Source organism: Erinaceus europaeus, chromosome 7 (genome assembly GCF_950295315.1).
Source record: "Erinaceus europaeus chromosome 7, mEriEur2.1, whole genome shotgun sequence".
Taxonomy (NCBI): Eukaryota; Metazoa; Chordata; class Mammalia; order Eulipotyphla; family Erinaceidae; genus Erinaceus; species Erinaceus europaeus.
This window is the reverse complement of record NC_080168.1, coordinates 14,248,357-14,265,910: the sequence shown is the minus strand read 5'-3', so window position 1 is coordinate 14,265,910 and position 17,554 is coordinate 14,248,357. Positions and strand designations below refer to the sequence as shown.

At 51.5% G+C, this 17,554-nt stretch overlaps 1 protein-coding gene across 1 annotated transcript in view; it reads right to left on the bottom strand.

Annotated features, from left to right (window-relative positions):
* The window catches only part of TRPM8 (transient receptor potential cation channel subfamily M member 8), a 67,559-nt gene that overhangs the window by 17,861 nt on the left and 32,144 nt on the right, over nucleotides 1-17,554 (bottom strand). Inside the window, exons 11-16 of the mRNA XM_007519641.2 lie at nucleotides 16,804-17,094; nucleotides 15,677-15,772; nucleotides 13,035-13,164; nucleotides 11,494-11,639; nucleotides 5,747-5,859; nucleotides 4,135-4,351 (exon numbers count right to left, since the gene is read on the bottom strand). Coding sequence (XP_007519703.2) covers nucleotides 4,135-4,351; nucleotides 5,747-5,859; nucleotides 11,494-11,639; nucleotides 13,035-13,164; nucleotides 15,677-15,772; nucleotides 16,804-17,094 — 993 coding nt within the window. The remainder of the gene's footprint in view (nucleotides 1-4,134; nucleotides 4,352-5,746; nucleotides 5,860-11,493; nucleotides 11,640-13,034; nucleotides 13,165-15,676; nucleotides 15,773-16,803; nucleotides 17,095-17,554) is intronic.

The window sequence follows — 17,554 nt, the reverse complement described above, 5'->3', positions numbered from 1 at the left end:
TTCCTGACACACAGCAGAGCAACATGTTGAGAGAAAGAAGCTTAAACAAGTCTAGATATTCATTTTTATAAATGATACCAGAGCAGCACACAGTTCTGGCATATTTGGTGCTGGGGATTGAACTCGTGACCTTGGAAGCCTCAGTCATGTGAGCCTTGTACTCTGACATCGAGCCAGGTCCCAGGTCCAAGAATCTTTTTTTTATCGCTACCAGGGTTATCACTGGGGCTTGGTGCAGACACTATGAATCCACTGCTCCTGGCGGCCATTATTTTTTCTATTTTAATGGACAGGATAGAGAGGAATTGAGAAAGGAGGGGGAGATAGACACAAAGAGAGAGAGAGAGAGAGAGAGGGAGAGGGAGAGGGAGAGGGAGAGAGAGACCTGTAGACACGCTTCACCGCTCATGAAGTGTCCTCACTGTAGGTGGGAGTGGGGCTTGCAGCCAAGTCCTTCTACTTGGTGTTATGTGAACTCAACCCGGTGCACCACCACCAAGCCCTCAGTCCAGAAATCTTAAAAAACAACAATGATCATCACGAAAGATGACATACTTCCTCATTTAAAATAGATATACACAATCTGCTTGATAGTCCCAAGTTTATTTAATGATCTTTTTTCCCCCTCCAGGGTTATCACTGGGGCTTGGTGCAAACATGATTCTATCACTGTTCCCCAGCAGTCATTCCATTCTTTTATTATTATTATTATTTCTTTATTGGGGGATTAATGTTTTACAGTCGGCAGTAAATACAATAGTTTGTACATGCATAACATTTCCCAGTTTTCCACATAACAATTCAACCCCCACTAGGTCCTCTGCCATCATGTTCCAGGCCCTGGACCCGGCCCCCCCAGCCTAGAGTCTTTTACTTTGGTGCAGTACACCAACTCCAGTCCAAATTGTACTTAGTGTTTTCTTTTTTATTTTTGGTAGAGAAACAGAGGTTGAGAGGAGCAGAGACCTGTAGCACTTGTGAGGCTCCCTCCCTGCAGGTAGGGACCAAAGGCTTGAACCCAAGTTCTTGCACAAGATACATGACAATATCTGCATGCATTGAACGCCTTGACTAAAAAACAAAAAGCCAGTTATATATTAGGGCCCGGGGAGATATCTCGGTGGTCGAGCACAGAATTTGCATGCCTGAGGCTCCAGGTTCAATCCCAGCAAAACCGTATGTCAGCGATGAGAGGTGTCCTCTCGTCTCTCTTTCATAAAAATCACTACATCCTAATGTATAAAGAAATGCAATCTTTTTGGAGAATTCCACTTCAGTAGAACCTCATCTGCCAGCAGCCCCACACCCCCACCCCAAGGAGGGAGACACAGAAAAGCCACAAAGGGCTGATTCTGCCCCCCCCCCCCCCCCTTCATACACACACACCCGCTAACACAGGAACCACCCTCTTTGGTTTGGCTTGTTTTTCTCACTTGAGTCCATTAGGCAAATAGAAGCTGGACCAGGTGAGCCCAGTTGGATGTTAAAGGCTGAGGAGTGTTAAAGGCTGCAGACTAGAAGGGAAACAGCGACCCCAAGTGGCCAATGCCTCTAATGACAAAGGCGCCGAGTCAGGCATTCTCCAGAGAGCTCAGAGCCAGCCAATCAGAGCGGATGGGCAGGCAAGGGCAAGACTGGACTTGGGTCAGATCACTGACCCTGAGCACAGCAGAGTCCCACACCCTGCATCCTCATCTGTCCGTTCAGACGTGCGTGGTGGAGCTATGCTGGGCTGTCTCTGTTCTCTCTGTCTCTCCCTCTCTAAATAAAAGAAAGAAAAAGAACTGGGGCTGGGAGGCCCCTCAGAGGACTCGTGAAGGCACAAGGCCCATCTGCGTTCACTCCCTGGCGCTGCATTAGCAAAACCATCAAGACTGGCCCATTCAAAAGCATATCTGCAAAAGGAAGAAGGTGCATCTGGACAAACACAGACTCCTCTCTTCCTCTTTGCCTCTGAGTCAGACACCACCCACGATGAAGGTGTGGCTGCAGTGAAGAGGATTCACAGCCCTGTGGGCATCACCTCCTCCAGGAAGCCCCCAGGAATGGCCAAGAAATTTGTCTTACTTTTCCAGGTATCTCCAGAGCCCCCTTCCCTGCCCTGAGATTCAACAGACCAGACCACCACACAAGGACAGACAGACCCCGAGTCTTTCTCAGTCCAGCATGTCTGGAACACACACGCACACACAAGCAGAAATGCTATGCAGCTGACAGCACTACTGGGCTCTGTGGCAGCCACGCGTCCAGGAGGCCAGGAACAGCATTCTTTTTTTGAAGGATTTATTGTACATGAGATAGAATCTCACACGACAGAGAGAAACAGAAAAGCCAGAGCACCCTTCCAGCATATGCAACCCAGGGGCTGGACTGGGAACCTGAGGCACTTAAATCCTGAGATCATCCGGTAGGACAGGAGGCCCTGGGTTCAAGCCCCAATGCACATGGAAGGACTGTGGACGGTCCATGGGAGGTCCCTGCATTTGACAGTGCTGTCAGGAGCTCCATGGACAGTGGGCAGGTGCTGAGGCAGCTCTCCTTGTGTCTGTCTATCTCTCCCACCCCTCTCCTCTCTTTCTCTCCCTCTAAGAATGAAGGATAGAGGGTGGGAGAGAGTGCACCCAGTAGAGTACATTCTTTGCTGTGCCCAAGGACCCAGGTTTGAACCCTCAGCACCATGCACAAGGGCTGGTGCCTCTCTTTCTCTATTCTTTCTTTTTCTCCTTCTCTCTCTCTCTCGCCCCCCTCTCTTAAAGTTTAAAAATAAATAAAATGTCCCCTGGAAGTAGTGGAATAGCATATCTGTAAAGCCCTAGTGTGTTCTCTCTACATATGTTTTTGGAAGGAAAGGAAGTGAGTAAGATCGGGCCAGGGAGACTGCTCAGTGACAACACTCCGGGTTCACTCCCAGGCACCAAATTAAAATCAAACCAGGGGAAGAGCACTGTTTGCCCTGCAAACCCCCCATAGCACTCAGCTCAGCACCTTCAGAACCGTAGCCCCTCATTCCTCACTCCCACCAGCTACATGAGCAGGCCTGGGGTCAGAGGCTCACAGAAATCACAGATGCCTGAAGTACTGAGTCTGAAAGACTTTCCAGGCCAGACGACTTGTCGTAATGACTCAGGGAGAGTGCAGCCATGTCCCTGGGACCCATCCTGTCCAGAGCACCAGGTGAGACCAGAGTCGCAAGGGGCTGGCTCAACCTCTCCTCTCTCTCTCTCTAAGTCCCCCCACACCATCCGTCACCACCCAGACCCTTGCAGCTGCAAAGTCTGGTGACACGGGAGGCTACAGATATCCTAACTCCCTCCTTCTGTGGCAGAGAAAATGCTGGCCTTCATTTCCTCAGGGAAGTTTGCTCACAGTCCCTGTCTTTCTGGCATCCTGCCCTGGAGAGTCCTCCCAACTGCCCCCCCCCCGCCCCCCACCGCAGCAAAAGCAGGAACAAGAGTAGAGTGTGCTGATAAGGGAGAGAGGGTCACAGTCCTGAGGTCAATTTATTCACTCCCATTTTGCATATCCTCAAAGAAACCAGCAAGAATTAGTTTGAGCCAGACAAAGTCAAGAAGGGGAGCAAAGCCGGACAGAGGTGACAGACCAGACTGGTCCTAATGGGGTCAAAGCTAACTAACTGACTAACTAACTAACTAACTAACAACCTGACACTGTTGACTGGCTACGGAAGAAGGGCAAACGCTAGAAGAAGAAGAACTAACTAACTGGTCCTAACAGTCAGAACGGGGGAACTGCTGCGTCAACATCCCCACACAGCACTGTGGAAGGTCACTGTGACGATCCGCTCCATGTGTATGACAAGGGCACAGATGTGTGGCTGTCCCCAGGGCAGGCGCCACCAAAGAGCAGACAAGGAAGGAAGAGGGCATTCAGGGCAGTGCCCACCCAGGTCCATGAAGCCTGTCCCAACCCTTCACCAGAGCCTCCTCCTCCGCTGGGCTGGGGAGCCCTGGGGAGGGAAGGTTCACCGCGGTGGGCAGGTTCCCTCCTTAGGACGTATCAGGGACCACATTTCCCCAAGGTGTCGTCTTCCTGTCACCAACCGCTCCCCTTGTGAGCCATGAGGGGAAGCAGATCGGGGGCAGGGCAGGGCAGGGCAGGGAGAGCAGGACCCACCTGTCTCACTTCGTCGCAGAACAGCACGAAGACCAGCACGTACAGCGCCAGCTCGGGCGGGTGCGGGACGGCGTGGAAGTCCATGAGCAGCACGTATGCAAAGAGCAGCAGGAAGGCGATGTAGAAGACCACGTTCCAGGAGAAGACCACGAAGGGCGAGGTGAAGAAGGCCACGTAGTGCCACAGCAGCTTCTTGTGCTTGTCCACCGGCTTCTTCCTGCAGCGGCCAGGCCGGGGGAGTGTGGGGGCGGGGCGAGGGGCGAGGGGCGGGGCGAGGGGCGGGGCGGGGCGAGGGGCGGGGCGAGGGCCTAGGGGACCCTGCAAAGGCCAGACTCTGCCCAGCTGGGCCCGGCAGGGGTGCGACCCTGTAAACTGCATGAGTTGCTGTGCACCGGGGCTGGGGTTCGAGCCCCCAGTTCCTACCTGCAGAGAGGAAGCTTCAGGAGCAGTAGAGCAGGGCTGCAGGTGTTTCCTTCTCCCTCCCTCCCTCCCTCCTTCCCTCTACCAGAAAAAGAAAGAAAAAGGGAAAAATGGCCAGAGAGAGCGCACACTGAGCCCCAGGAATAACCCTGGGGGCAGGAAAGAATGGAAGTAACATGGGGAGGTGAGGGGGAGGCTGGGGGTGAGATGACAACGCACCTGGCTGAGCTACCAGTTACAATACAAAAGGACCCGGGTTCAAGTCTCTGGTCCCCATCTACCAGGGGGAAGCTTCACAAGGGGTGAAGCAGGTCTGCAGGCATCCCTCTCATAATAATTTTTAAAAATATATTAATTTATTTATGTAGATTAGATACAGACAGAGAGAATTTGAGAAGGAAGGGAGAGAGAGGAACCTCTGCTCCACCATCCATGGAGCTACCCTGATGCCATTTAATCCTCTTCTCTTCTCTCTCATCTCCTGTCTCTTTCCATAAATATAGAATATAGACTTTGTAATCTTTTATTTATTTACTGGATAGAGACAGAGAGAAATTTAGAGGGGAAGAGGACATACAGAGGGAGAGAGAGGGGGCCGGGTGGTGGAGTACTTGGCTAAGCACACATGTCACAGTTTACAAGGAGCCAGGTTCAAGTCCACAACCCCCAGCTGCAAGTGGTGAAGCTTTGCAAGTGGTGAAGCCGTGTTGCAGGTGTCTCTGCCTCTCAGCCTCTCTATCACCCCCTGCCCTCTCGATTTCTGGCTGTCTCTATCCAATAAATAAATAAAGATAACACCCCCAATTTCTTTTTTAAAAGAGAGAGGGAGAGAGATGCTTGCAGCACTACTCCTCCTCTTGTGAAGCATCCCCCCTCTAAGGGTGAGGACCAGGGGCTTGAACCTGGGCCCTCGTGCATGCTAACGTGTGCACTCTCCTGATGTGCCACTGTCTAACTCCTTCCCTCTTTCTTTTTCCCCCGTCTTCCCCACTCTCTTGTCCCATTTCTCTCTGTCTCTATCATAATAAAAATTAAAAAAAAAAAACAACTCTGCCCAACACACGAGGGGAGATAGGAACCCATGTAAGCATACACACTCACAGAGGCAGACAGACGCATGGGCACGGGTACACGTGTGTGCACAGTGCATGGACTCACACCTGCTCACACAGATGTGAACCACCTCCCCCACCTGAATGACACGAAGCCGCAGCCGACCAAGGGGATGATGAACAGACACAGGATGATCTTCCAGTTCTTGGTGTCCCGAGAGATCTCTCCATACCACTGCTTGGAAAGGAAATTCTGCAAGAGACAGAGATAAAGGGCCCTAGGGTCTTATGATGGCAGAGAGGGGCAAATGCACCTCTTGGGCCTCAAACCATCCCAAAACCAACAGCTCAGGACTACGCATCTCATTTCACAAGCATGTCCTAGATCTGAAGGGCTTGGATGGAACCCTAGGAAATCCCACGGGGCCTGCAGTCCTGACCCAACCCTGGTCCGAAGGGTCTGACTGGGCGGTCCTGGGAGTGTGTTTGGGGTGCTTAGAGTTTTCCAGAAGGGGCCTTAACAAACCATTGAATAAACACCATTCTCATGTCACTGACCCTCAGGGTCACTTTCCCTGTGCTGTCTCCGCATCCCATTCAGACTGGGACAGCTGGTGTGATCTAACTGCCATCCAACTGGCTTAGAGGAAAGGGGAATAAGTCCCAGTTGGTGAGACCCCGGGACCCAGCTCATGATAGTGGCGGATACTGCCGTGCAGAGGGCTCTGTGCAGACTCAGAGCAGGCTCTCTCTCTGTCTCTGCATGATGAGACCGCATGCATGTGCAGACTCAGAGCAGGCTCTCTCTCTGTGTCTCTGCATGATGAGACCTCATGCATGTGCAGACTCAGAGCAGGCTCTCTCTCTGTCTCTGCATGATGAGACCGCATGCATGTGCAGACTCAGAGCAGGCTCTCTCTCTCTGTCTCTGCATGATGAGACCGCATGCATGTGCAGACTCAGAGCAGGCTCTCTCTCTGTCTCTGCATGATGAGACCGCATGCATGTGCAGACTCAGAGCAGGCTCTCTCTGTCTCTGCATGATGAGACCGCATGCATGTGCAGACTCAGAGCAGGCTCTCTCTCTGTCTCTGCATGATGAGACCGCATGCATGTGCAGACTCAGAGCAGGCTCTCTCTCTCTGTCTCTGCATGATGAGACCGCATGCATGTGCAGACTCAGAGCAGGCTCTCTCTCTCTGTCTCTGCATGATGAGACCGCATGCATGTGCAGACTCAGAGCAGGCTCTCTCTCTCTGTCTCTGCATGATGAGACCGCATGCATGTGCAGACTCAGAGCAGGCTCTCTCTCAGTCTCTGCATGATGAGACCGCATGCATGTGCAGACTCAGAGCAGGCTCTCTCTCTGTCTCTGCATGATGAGACCGCATGCATGTGCAGACTCAGAGCAGGCTCTCTCTCTGTCTCTGCATGATGAGACCGCATGCATGTGCAGACTCAGAGCAGGCTCTCTCTGTCTCTGCATGATGAGACCGCATGCATGTGCAGACTCAGAGCAGGCTCTCTCTCTGTCTCTGCATGATGAGACCGCATGCATGTGCAGACTCAGAGCAGGCTCTCTCTGTCTCTGCATGATGAGACCGCATGCATGTGCAGACTCAGAGCAGGCTCTCTCTGTCTCTGCATGATGAGACCGCATGCATGTGCAGACTCAGAGCAGGCTCTCTCTCTGTCTCTGCATGATGAGACCGCATGCATGTGCAGACTCAGAGCAGGCTCTCTCTCTGTCTCTGCACGATGAGACCGCATGCATGTGCAGACTCAGAGCAGGCTCTCTCTGTCTCTGCATGATGAGACCGCATGCATGTGCAGACTCAGAGCAGGCTCTCTCTCTGTCTCTGCATGATGAGACCGCATGCATGTGCAGACTCAGAGCAGGCTCTCTCTCTCTGTCTCTGCATGATGAGACCGCATGCATGTGCAGACTCAGAGCAGGCTCTCTCTGTCTCTGCATGATGAGACCGCATGCATGTGCAGACTCAGAGCAGGCTCTCTCTGTCTCTGCATGATGAGACCGCATGCATGTGCAGACTCAGAGCAGGCTCTCTCTCTCTGTCTCTGCATGATGAGACCGCATGCATGTGCAGACTCAGAGCAGGCTCTCTCTGTCTCTGCATGATGAGACCGCATGCATGTGCAGACTCAGAGCAGGCTCTCTCTGTCTCTGCATGATGAGACCGCATGCATGTGCAGACTCAGAGCAGGCTCTCTCTCTCTGTCTCTGCATGATGAGACCGCATGCATGTGCAGACTCAGAGCAGGCTCTCTCTCTGTCTCTGCATGATGAGACCGCATGCATGTGCAGACTCAGAGCAGGCTCTCTCTGTCTCTGCATGATGAGACCGCATGCATGTGCAGACTCAGAGCAGGCTCTCTCTCTCTGTCTCTGCATGATGAGACCGCATGCATGTGCAGACTCAGAGCAGGCTCTCTCTCTGTCTCTGCATGATGAGACCGCATGCATGTGCAGACTCAGAGCAGGCTCTCTCTGTCTCTGCATGATGAGACCGCATGCATGTGCAGACTCAGAGCAGGCTCTCTCTCTGTCTCTGCATGATGAGACCGCATGCATGTGCAGACTCAGAGCAGGCTCTCTCTCTCTGTCTCTGCATGATGAGACCGCATGCATGTGCAGACTCAGAGCAGGCTCTCTCTGTCTCTGCATGATGAGACCACATGCATGTGCAGACTCAGAGCAGGCTCTCTCTGTCTCTGCATGATGAGACCGCATGCATGTGCAGACTCAGAGCAGGCTCTCTCTCTCTGTCTCTGCATGATGAGACCGCATGCATGTGCAGACTCAGAGCAGGCTCTCTCTGTCTCTGCATGATGAGACCGCATGCATGTGCAGACTCAGAGCAGGCTCTCTGTCTCTGCATGATGAGACCGCATGCATGTGCAGACTCAGAGCAGGCTCTCTCTCTCTGTCTCTGCATGATGAGACCGCATGCATGTGCAGACTCAGAGCAGCCTCTCTCTCTGTCTCTGCATGATGAGACCGCATGCATGTGCAGACTCAGAGCAGGCTCTCTCTCTCTGTCTCTGAATGATGAGACCGCATGCATGTGCAGACTCAGAGCAGGCTCTCTCTGTCTCTGCATGATGAGACCGCATGCATGTGCAGACTCAGAGCAGGCTCTCTCTGTCTCTGCATGATGAGACCGCATGCATGTGCAGACTCAGAGCAGGCTCTCTCTGTCTCTGCATGATGAGACCGCATGCATGTGCAGACTCAGAGCAGGCTCTCTCTCTGTCTCTGCATGATGAGACCGCATGCATGTGCAGACTCAGAGCAGGCTCTCTCTCTGTCTCTGCATGATGAGACCGCATGCATGTGCAGACTCAGAGCAGGCTCTCTCTCTCTGTCTCTGAATGATGAGACCGCATGCATGTGCAGACTCAGAGCAGGCTCTCTCTGTCTCTGCATGATGAGACCGCATGCATGTGCAGACTCAGAGCAGGCTCTCTCTCTCTGTCTCTGCATGATGAGACCACATGCATGTGCAGACTCAGAGCAGGCTCTCTCTCTGTCTCTGCATGATGAGACCGCATGCATGTGCAGACTCAGAGCAGGCTCTCTCTGTCTCTGCATGATGAGACCGCATGCATGTGCAGACTCAGAGCAGGCTCTCTCTCTCTGTCTCTGCATGATGAGACCGCATGCATGTGCAGACTCAGAGCAGGCTCTCTCTGTCTCTGCATGATGAGACCGCATGCATGTGCAGACTCAGAGCAGGCTCTCTCTCTGTCTCTGCATGATGAGACCGCATGCATGTGCAGACTCAGAGCAGGCTCTCTCTCTGTCTTTGCATGATGAGACCGCATGCATGTGCAGACTCAGAGCAGGCTCTCTCTCTGTCTCTGCATGATGAGACCGCATGCATGTGCAGACTCAGAGCAGGCTCTCTCTCTGTCTCTGCATGATGAGACCGCATGCATGTGCAGACTCAGAGCAGGCTCTCTCTCTCTCTGTCTCTGCATGATGAGACCGCATGCATATGCAGACTCAGAGCAGGCTCTCTCTGTCTCTGCATGATGAGACCGCATGCATGTGCAGACTCAGAGCAGGCTCTCTCTCTCTGTCTCTGCATGATGAGACCGCATGCATGTGCAATTCTATTGTTTCCCAGACGACTTTTTCATTCTTTTTTATTTCAGAGAGAGGGGTACCACAGCACAGCAGAATCATGGGGATTCTGCTGGTACCATCCCTGGTGCTCCCAGGAGGTGCTGGGGCTCAAACTCGCATTCTCATGCATAGTAAGATGTGTGCTCTGGGGGCTGTGTGACAGCTCACTGGTAGGGTGCATGTGTTACCAGGCACAAGGACCCAGGTTCACGTCCTCGGCCTCCACCTGCAGGGAAGCAGTGCTGCAGGTGTCTCTGTCTCTCTCTCCTTTTCCTCTCAATTTCTCTGTCTCTGTTTCTATGCAAAATAGATAAATATCTTTTTTTAAAGAGACATGTGCTCTAGCAGGTATGCTATCTCTCAGCCCTTCAAAAATTATTTTTCTCTTCTTCTCCTATTACTCCCTCCACCCCCATCAAGGTCTCCCCCATCCCTCACTGTTGTATGCTTTACATTGGGTTGTTCTAGCTCTCCCCCTGCCAAGAAAATTGGTTCAGTCCTGCTAGTTTCACGGGCCCACTTGTCCCCGCCCCAAGGAACCCTGAGAGAGTTCCAGAGCTCCAGAGTTCGAGAGTGTTTGGCGCCACTGCAGGGGAAGGAGGCAGGAGAGTTCTGTTTGGCAATTAGTTTGTCTTAGTTTATAAATCGTTGTTCCTGAATAAAGAAATACAGCTTCCCTGCCCATCCGTGTGTCCTTGAGTCTCTGTCTACCACCACGAAGCTAGCCTGGCCAGCTGGAGCCTCCGAATTTTCACAACACCTCACAACAGGGTTTCCACCACCAGCAGACTCTATTATTATTATTAAAGTTTTAGAGTGAGGGACTGGGCACTGCTGCACTTAGTTGAGCATGCACATTACCATGTGCAAGGACCCAAGTTCAATCTCCTGGTCCCCACCTGCAGTGGGTCCACTTCACGAGCAGTGAAGCAGGTCTGTAGGTATCTCTTTTCCTCTCTCTCACTCTATCACCTCCTTCCCTCTCAATCTGTCTCTTTCCTAGCCAATAAACTGGGGGGGGGGGGAAGAAATATCCACTGAGAGTGGTAGATTCACCGAGCCTCAGTAATGACCCTGTGCCAATGAAAAAAGAGGTACCCACTAGGGAAAGATAGAGGCAGGCTGGGAGTATGGATCGACCTGTCAATGCCCATGTTCAGCGGGGAAGCAATTACAGAAGCCAGACCTTCCACCTTCTGCATCCCATAATGACTTTGCGTCCACACTCCCAGAGGGATAAAGAATAGGAAAGCTATCAGGGGAGGGAATGGGATATGGAATTCTGGTGGTGGGAACTGTGTGGAGTTGTACCCCTCTTATCCTATGGTTTTGTCAGTGTTTCCTTTTTATAAATAAAATTTAAAAGAAAGGAAAGAAAAAAGAGCTAAAGGGAGGAGAGAGAGAGAGACAGAGAGATGCAACAGTACATCTCCACTGCTCATCAGTCTTCCCCTATGCATGGTGCTCCCATGTGGAGGCCAGGGTTCGAACCCGGATCCTCAGGCACTGTAAAGTGCGTGCCCAGAGAGCCGCTTCTTGCTCCAGCCCTCAGGGGAGGGCCCCACACCCATGTCTAGCCCCACGTTGCCCCGTAACACTATCACCCTCCCTCGCTCTGGCATCTTCCCTGGGGAGGCCATGGGTCTGATATGATCCATCATAGAAGCAGCCCACAGGATAGCCCGTCCCCAGATGGAGAGGTGGGTGCAATGGAGAGGAGCCGGGGGGGGGGGGTACCTGCACCCCGGGCTGAGCGATGAAGTGCTGGTCCGTGGCCTCCACCGCCAGCTCCAGGCAGTTGCTGCCGCCCCAGGCTTCGCAAGAGTAGACCAGCAGCTGCTCTGCCAGGTCCTCGTCATTGCTGTAACACTCTGTGAACAGCTCTGCAGAGACAGGGAAGCCAAAGGGAGAGAGGGAGAGAGGGAGAAGGAGAGAAGGGACCCTGTAGGCAGGCAAGGTCCTGCTGGGCCCCCCCAAAACTATGCCAACTTCAGGGACAGACTGAGGAGGGGAGGGTTCACCTTCTGGTTTGCAAGGACCAAAGAGGGGATGGGCATGCCGCTTCAGCAGGTCAGGAACCTTCCAGAGGCATCTCACAGCCAGCACCCACCCTGTGGGTGCCGCACCAATACACCAGTGAACTGGGGCCAGAAGGTGGCGCAGCAAGTAGAAGACTCATGTTACAGTGTGTGAGGACTGGGTTCAAGCCCCCCGCTCCCCACTTGCAGGGAGTCGCTTCACAAGTGCTGAAGCTGGTCTGCAGGTGTCTACCTTTCTCTCCCTTCCCAACGCTCCCTCCCCTCTCAGTTTCTCTCCTTATCAAATAAAATAGAAAGGAATAAGATGAAACAATGGCCACCAGGAGCAGTGGATTCACAGTGCCAGCACCAAGCCCCATGTGTTTTTCTATGTATAAATGCATCACGCTGTTTCTGAAAACCCAAGTGAATGAATGTAGGAGAAGAAAGAAAGAGAGACAGAGAGCAAAAGAGACCACAGCTCAGGGACTCCCTCTGATACCACTCCAATGCGGTGCCAGGACTTGAACCAAAGCCCCCACATAGCAAGGTACACATGGCCTACCCCTACCAGTTGAGCTATTCCCTTATCCCCCTGTCACAGCTTCTTAATAGCACCCAGGAGCTAAGTGCCCTCAAACTCCCTGGGATAATGGGCCACTGAGATTTGTCCTGGGGTTGGTCCCGGGCGGTACTGGACGAGAGAGCCCACAATTTCCCCTACAAACTTCTTTTTATACGTATTTCTCTATCAGTCTATTTATATTGCCACCAGGGTCTTCACTGAGGCTCAGTGCTACACAACAAATCCTTTGCTCCCAGCAGTCACCGTCCTCCTTAACTTTCCTTCTCTCCTTTCCTGATTTCCTTCTTCCTTTTTCTTTCATTGTTATTTTATTTGGGGAAGTAGAGACAGAGAGGAATTGAAAGGGGGGATAAAGGAGACGGAGAGATAGCAGCAGACTGCTCTAAAGCATATGAAAACCCCCTGCAGGTGAGGGCGCAGTGGGGGTAGGTTGAGCCCAGGTCCTTGCGTATGTGCTCAGCTGGGTAGGATATGCCACCACCCAGCCCACCCTTGGGCATCAGCGAGTCACTGAACCGAGGAGCTTCTGGCTCCTAACTGGTGTGTGGACCCTTAAGCTCCCAGTCAGCAGCCCCCATCAAGGCCAGTGAGGGAGGTTAGTCATGCCACCAACCTCTAGCCCCTGGCCCACATGCATGTCCCCCTTCCAGGGCTGTCCCGTCTGGTGCACTCACCCACTGCACGTGTCTCATACTCATTGGCCAGCTCCTCCGACTCTCCGGCTGCATTGATGTCATTCTTCACCTTGGCCAGCGTCTTCAGCAGCTTGCTGGCCCCCAGGGCCGCCAGGGTGCAGCCTCTGGTCTGTGAGAGGGGAGGGAGGGACAAAGACGGCATCCCTTGAAACGACCAAGTTAATATAAATATCCCACAAAGATGCACTCGTGGCAAAAGCAGGGATGGTGAAGTCTAAACAGATCATCATGAATCAAAACAGAAATTGCAGTGTGGGGAAACAGTGAGAGAGCTCCATGGGTGGTGGAATGATGCTGTGGGAGTCTCTCCTCTCTCAGCACCATGGACAACACTAGGGAGCCCCATGGACAGTGGAGCAGTGCCATAGGGTCTCTCTCAGCACCACGGACAGCACTTGGGTGGGATCTCCATGGATGGTGGAGCAGGGCTGTGGGGGGTGTCTCTTCTCTCAGCACCATGGACAACACCCAGAGACCCTCATGGACCGTGGAGCAGTGCTGTGAGGAGGTCTCTCTCAGCACCATGGACAACACTCAGGGAGCTCTGTGGATGGTGGAGCAGTGCTGTGGGCTCTCTCTCTCTCTCTCTCTCTCTGTCCCCCTGCCTCTTCTTTTTTTTTCTCTCTCCCCCTATAAAATAAATAATATAGAAAATGTATGCAGTGTGTACATCATCTAGAACCAGAACAGACTCACCATCTCAAACTTGAAATTGTCATATGTAAAAAAAAAAAATCAGGAGTTGGGCAGTGGCGCACATGGTGCAAAACGCAAGGACCAGCATAAGGATCCCAGTTCGAGCCCCGGTTCCCCACCTGCAGGGGAGTCGCTTCACAGGCAGTGAAGCAGGTGTGCAGGTGTCTGTCTTTCTCTCCCCCTCTGTCTTCCCCTTCTCTCTCCATTTCTCTCTGTCCTATCCAACAACAATGACATCAATAACCACAACAATGTTAAAACAAAAAGGGAAAATAAATAAATAAATATTTTTTAAAAATCAGGATAAATGCCAGGAGGAAGTGACAATCAGATAAGGCAGATTGGAGAGGAAGACTGACCACCTACTATGAAACAGTTCAAAGGTGATGGGGAGGAAAAGGCAGACAGGGGACCAATCACACATCAAGACTGTGTGCCAGCTCCATGCTCACCAATTAGCTTCATGCTCTCAGTGAGGAGCTATTTTCAGCTGCCCACAGGTCATCTACAGAGACCTGTATGCTAAACAACACACAAAAGTAAAATCTTCCCTTATTTTAAATAAGAGAGTAAAATCTCTCTTATTTTACACAAGTAAAATAAGATAAGCTTCCCAAAGGATTTTATACAGAGCCTACTTGCAATCTGTATGAGATAAAGGTAGACATTAAATTAAAAAAAAAAAAAAACTGAGCTGGGGGAGAGGCTTGGAGACTGAAGTCACACACAAGGCTCTGGGTTCAATGCCTTGCACAGAAATAACAAGTTTAAAACACTAAAGCGTGTGCCCCCTCCAGTGAGAGGTGGTTCACAGGAAGGGGGCAGGCCTTCCAAGGTGAGGCCCTGGGTGAATGGCCAGCAGCACAGGTAAGGACCATGGACAGCACCACAAACCACAGGCAGCAGAGGGAGCTCTTCTGGGCAGGGAGGTTAGAGGCCTGACTCATGCACAGGGTCCGTGGTTCAAGACAGTACCAAGAGCAGAGGTCTATGAAATCCCATGGATGGAAGAGTGGTACTTTGGGGTTCACTCCTACACTTTCTTTTGCTCATTAAAAAAAAAAAAAACCTTGGCTGGGAATTCGGGTCCCAAGTCAAATCCCTGGCATCACATGTGCCAGAGTGATGTTCTGCTCCTCTTTCTCATAAATAAACAAACAAACAAATAAAATATTTTTTAAAAAAAAACTGAGCTGGGAAGGTGGTTCAGAGGCTGAAGGCATATGTAAGACCCTGGGTTTGATCCCTGGCACTGAATTAACACATTTAAAATGCAAAAGCCTCCACCTCCTGTTGGAACTTGGGCATGATTGGCATATGGCTGGCATCAGCCTCATGAGCATACAAGGGGCTTCCACAAACCCACAAGGGACTGTGGGCGTGTAGGAAGCAATTTCAGTGAGTGTCTGGCAGACCTCGCTCTCTATTCCTGTTGCCTTTTCCACTCTCCTTCTTCTCAGGACCCTCCATGCTGCTTCCCCTGGGACCCGAACACGTGTAGCTGAGCTCTGCTAACTAGCTTAGAGATGCATGGCTCCTGCCCATCTTGACTAGCTGATCTTTGTCTCCTTTGCCTATTTTGCCGCCATGGTTTTCAGGTACCTGATAACCTGCAGTGTAATAGACCTTCCATTTGTTCAGCCCCAAACAAAGCCCATGGGAAGTTTACTTTATTTTATTTTTTAATTACTATAGCCTCTTCTAACTGGAAGCCAGCCACACACCGAGAAACAGAGGTGTAAAAAGCAGAAAGCCAAAGACCGGCCAGGGACCTCCCCTCCTGACCCCACTTCCGCCCCCAGGGACACGGGGCACAGACATGCTTATCAGCACCAGCCCATAGCATCTCATGTGAGGCAGGTGCATTCTGGGCAGCCAGAAGGGACAGAGGGCAGCAGACATAGGACGAGGAGCTGGAGGCCTGCCTGCTCCCAGATAACTTTGGAGAGCTCCTTCTTGTTCTGAAGAATGGCCCAGATGAAGAGAGCCTGCAGGGGGTGTCGGGTGATGGGAGACACATCCTGTGGGGGTGAAGGGGGAAGACAGCATGTGAGCAGGAGGATGCAGGAGGAATCTCGGTTCCCTCTCACTACGCGAATCTGTGTCTCATCCGGGAGAACTGATCTGAAGTTGCTTTCCTTCAAGCTCAATTATTACCATGTAAAGCCAGTCCTATTCTAAATTGAGACTCTGAACTCAGCAGCTGGAAGCCTGCATCCCTGCTTCTCACCCCATAGCTTCCATTTCAGATAGAAAAGAAAAGAAGAGAAAAGAAAAGCACTTAAATAGAGGCTGGACAGTGGTCCATCAGGCTGAGCACACGTGTTACAGTGATCAAGGACAAGGGTTCAGTCCCCACCTGCAGGGGGGAAGCTTCGTGAGTGGTGAAGCAGGGCTGCAGGTGTCTCTCTCTAACCCCCTTCCCTCTCAGTGTCTCTGTCTCTATCCAGTAAAATAATAAATAGAATATTTTGAAAGAGAAAACAAAATATCAACATGTGTATATTCTTTTAAAACTTCCCTATGGGTTTTTGCCAAAATCCACAGCGCTCTGGCTACAATTACACCCAGCTTTTTAACATCAGTACTGGCTAGCAGAACCTTTCAAAACATTTCTGTTTCCCTCCCAACACGAGGCTTACTTATATGTCTGCAACACACGTATTAAAAACCCCGGGGAAGGAGCAGGGCAGTGGCACACTTGGTAACACACAACACGTTACAGTGCACAAGGACCCAGGTTCAAGCCCCCAGTCCCCACCTGCAGGAAGGAAGCTTCCCAACTAGTGAAGCAGGGCTGCAAGTGCTTCTCCAGTTCTCTTTCCACCTCTAGTTCCTCCTCCCCTCTCAATTTCTCTCTGTCTCTATCCAAAATAAATTAATAAATAAATGATTTTAAATCCCAGAGGGAAGGAGGCACTTTTCTCTCTCTTCCTTCCCTCCTTCCTTCCTTCCTTCCTTTCTTTCCTTCTTTTTCCTTCTTTTATTCTTCTTCTTTTTTTTTCAAAGGGGAGACTCAAACAGAAGCCATGAGCGCTCCCTGGGTACTCACATGCAGCTCTATGTCAATCTCGTCCCTGCTGTTCCGGTCTTCTTTCCGGAAGCCTCTGCGGAAGTTAGCCACCAGCTTCCAGACGAAGGTGAGGAGGGTGTCGTTGTAGGAGTTCTTGGCAATCTGCAGGTTCCGGTAGACCAGAGTGCTGAAGTGGTTGGAGAAGAGCTCGGTGAGCACGTCGTTGGTGAGGAAGCGCCGCAGGTTCAAGCCGTTCTCCAGGAAGAGACGGACGAACTTGGGTCTGTCCTTGATGAGGGCCATGAACATCATCTCCTGGAGGTCTGCCGACTAGGAGAGAGGGCGGAGGGGCTGGTCACATCCAGAGCCGAGGCAGGAATCGCATCTAGGCCTCGGGGCTCTTGGGCACAGAGAGATGGTCTCTTCCCCTGCTCTTTCCTTTCTGCTTCAGGAATAAAGCCCATCCATTCTAGTCCAATGCTGGCCCTGAAGTTGCCCATCCAAACTGGGAAGGTAGCATGATGGAAACATTCAAAAAGTAAAATCTAATCTTTTCTTTCTTTTATTTATTTTAATTTTCTTCCTTTCTTTTTTTAATTGCCACCAGGGTTCTGAGTAGGGCTTGGAGCCTGCACTGTGAATCCACTACTCCTGGATGCCATTTTTCTTTTTTATCTATTTTTATTAGCTAGGACAGGGAGAAATTGAGAAAGGAGGGTGAGATAGAGAGAGAGACATCTGCAGACCTGCTTCACCATTTGTGAAGCTTCCCCCCTTTATATTTTAGAGA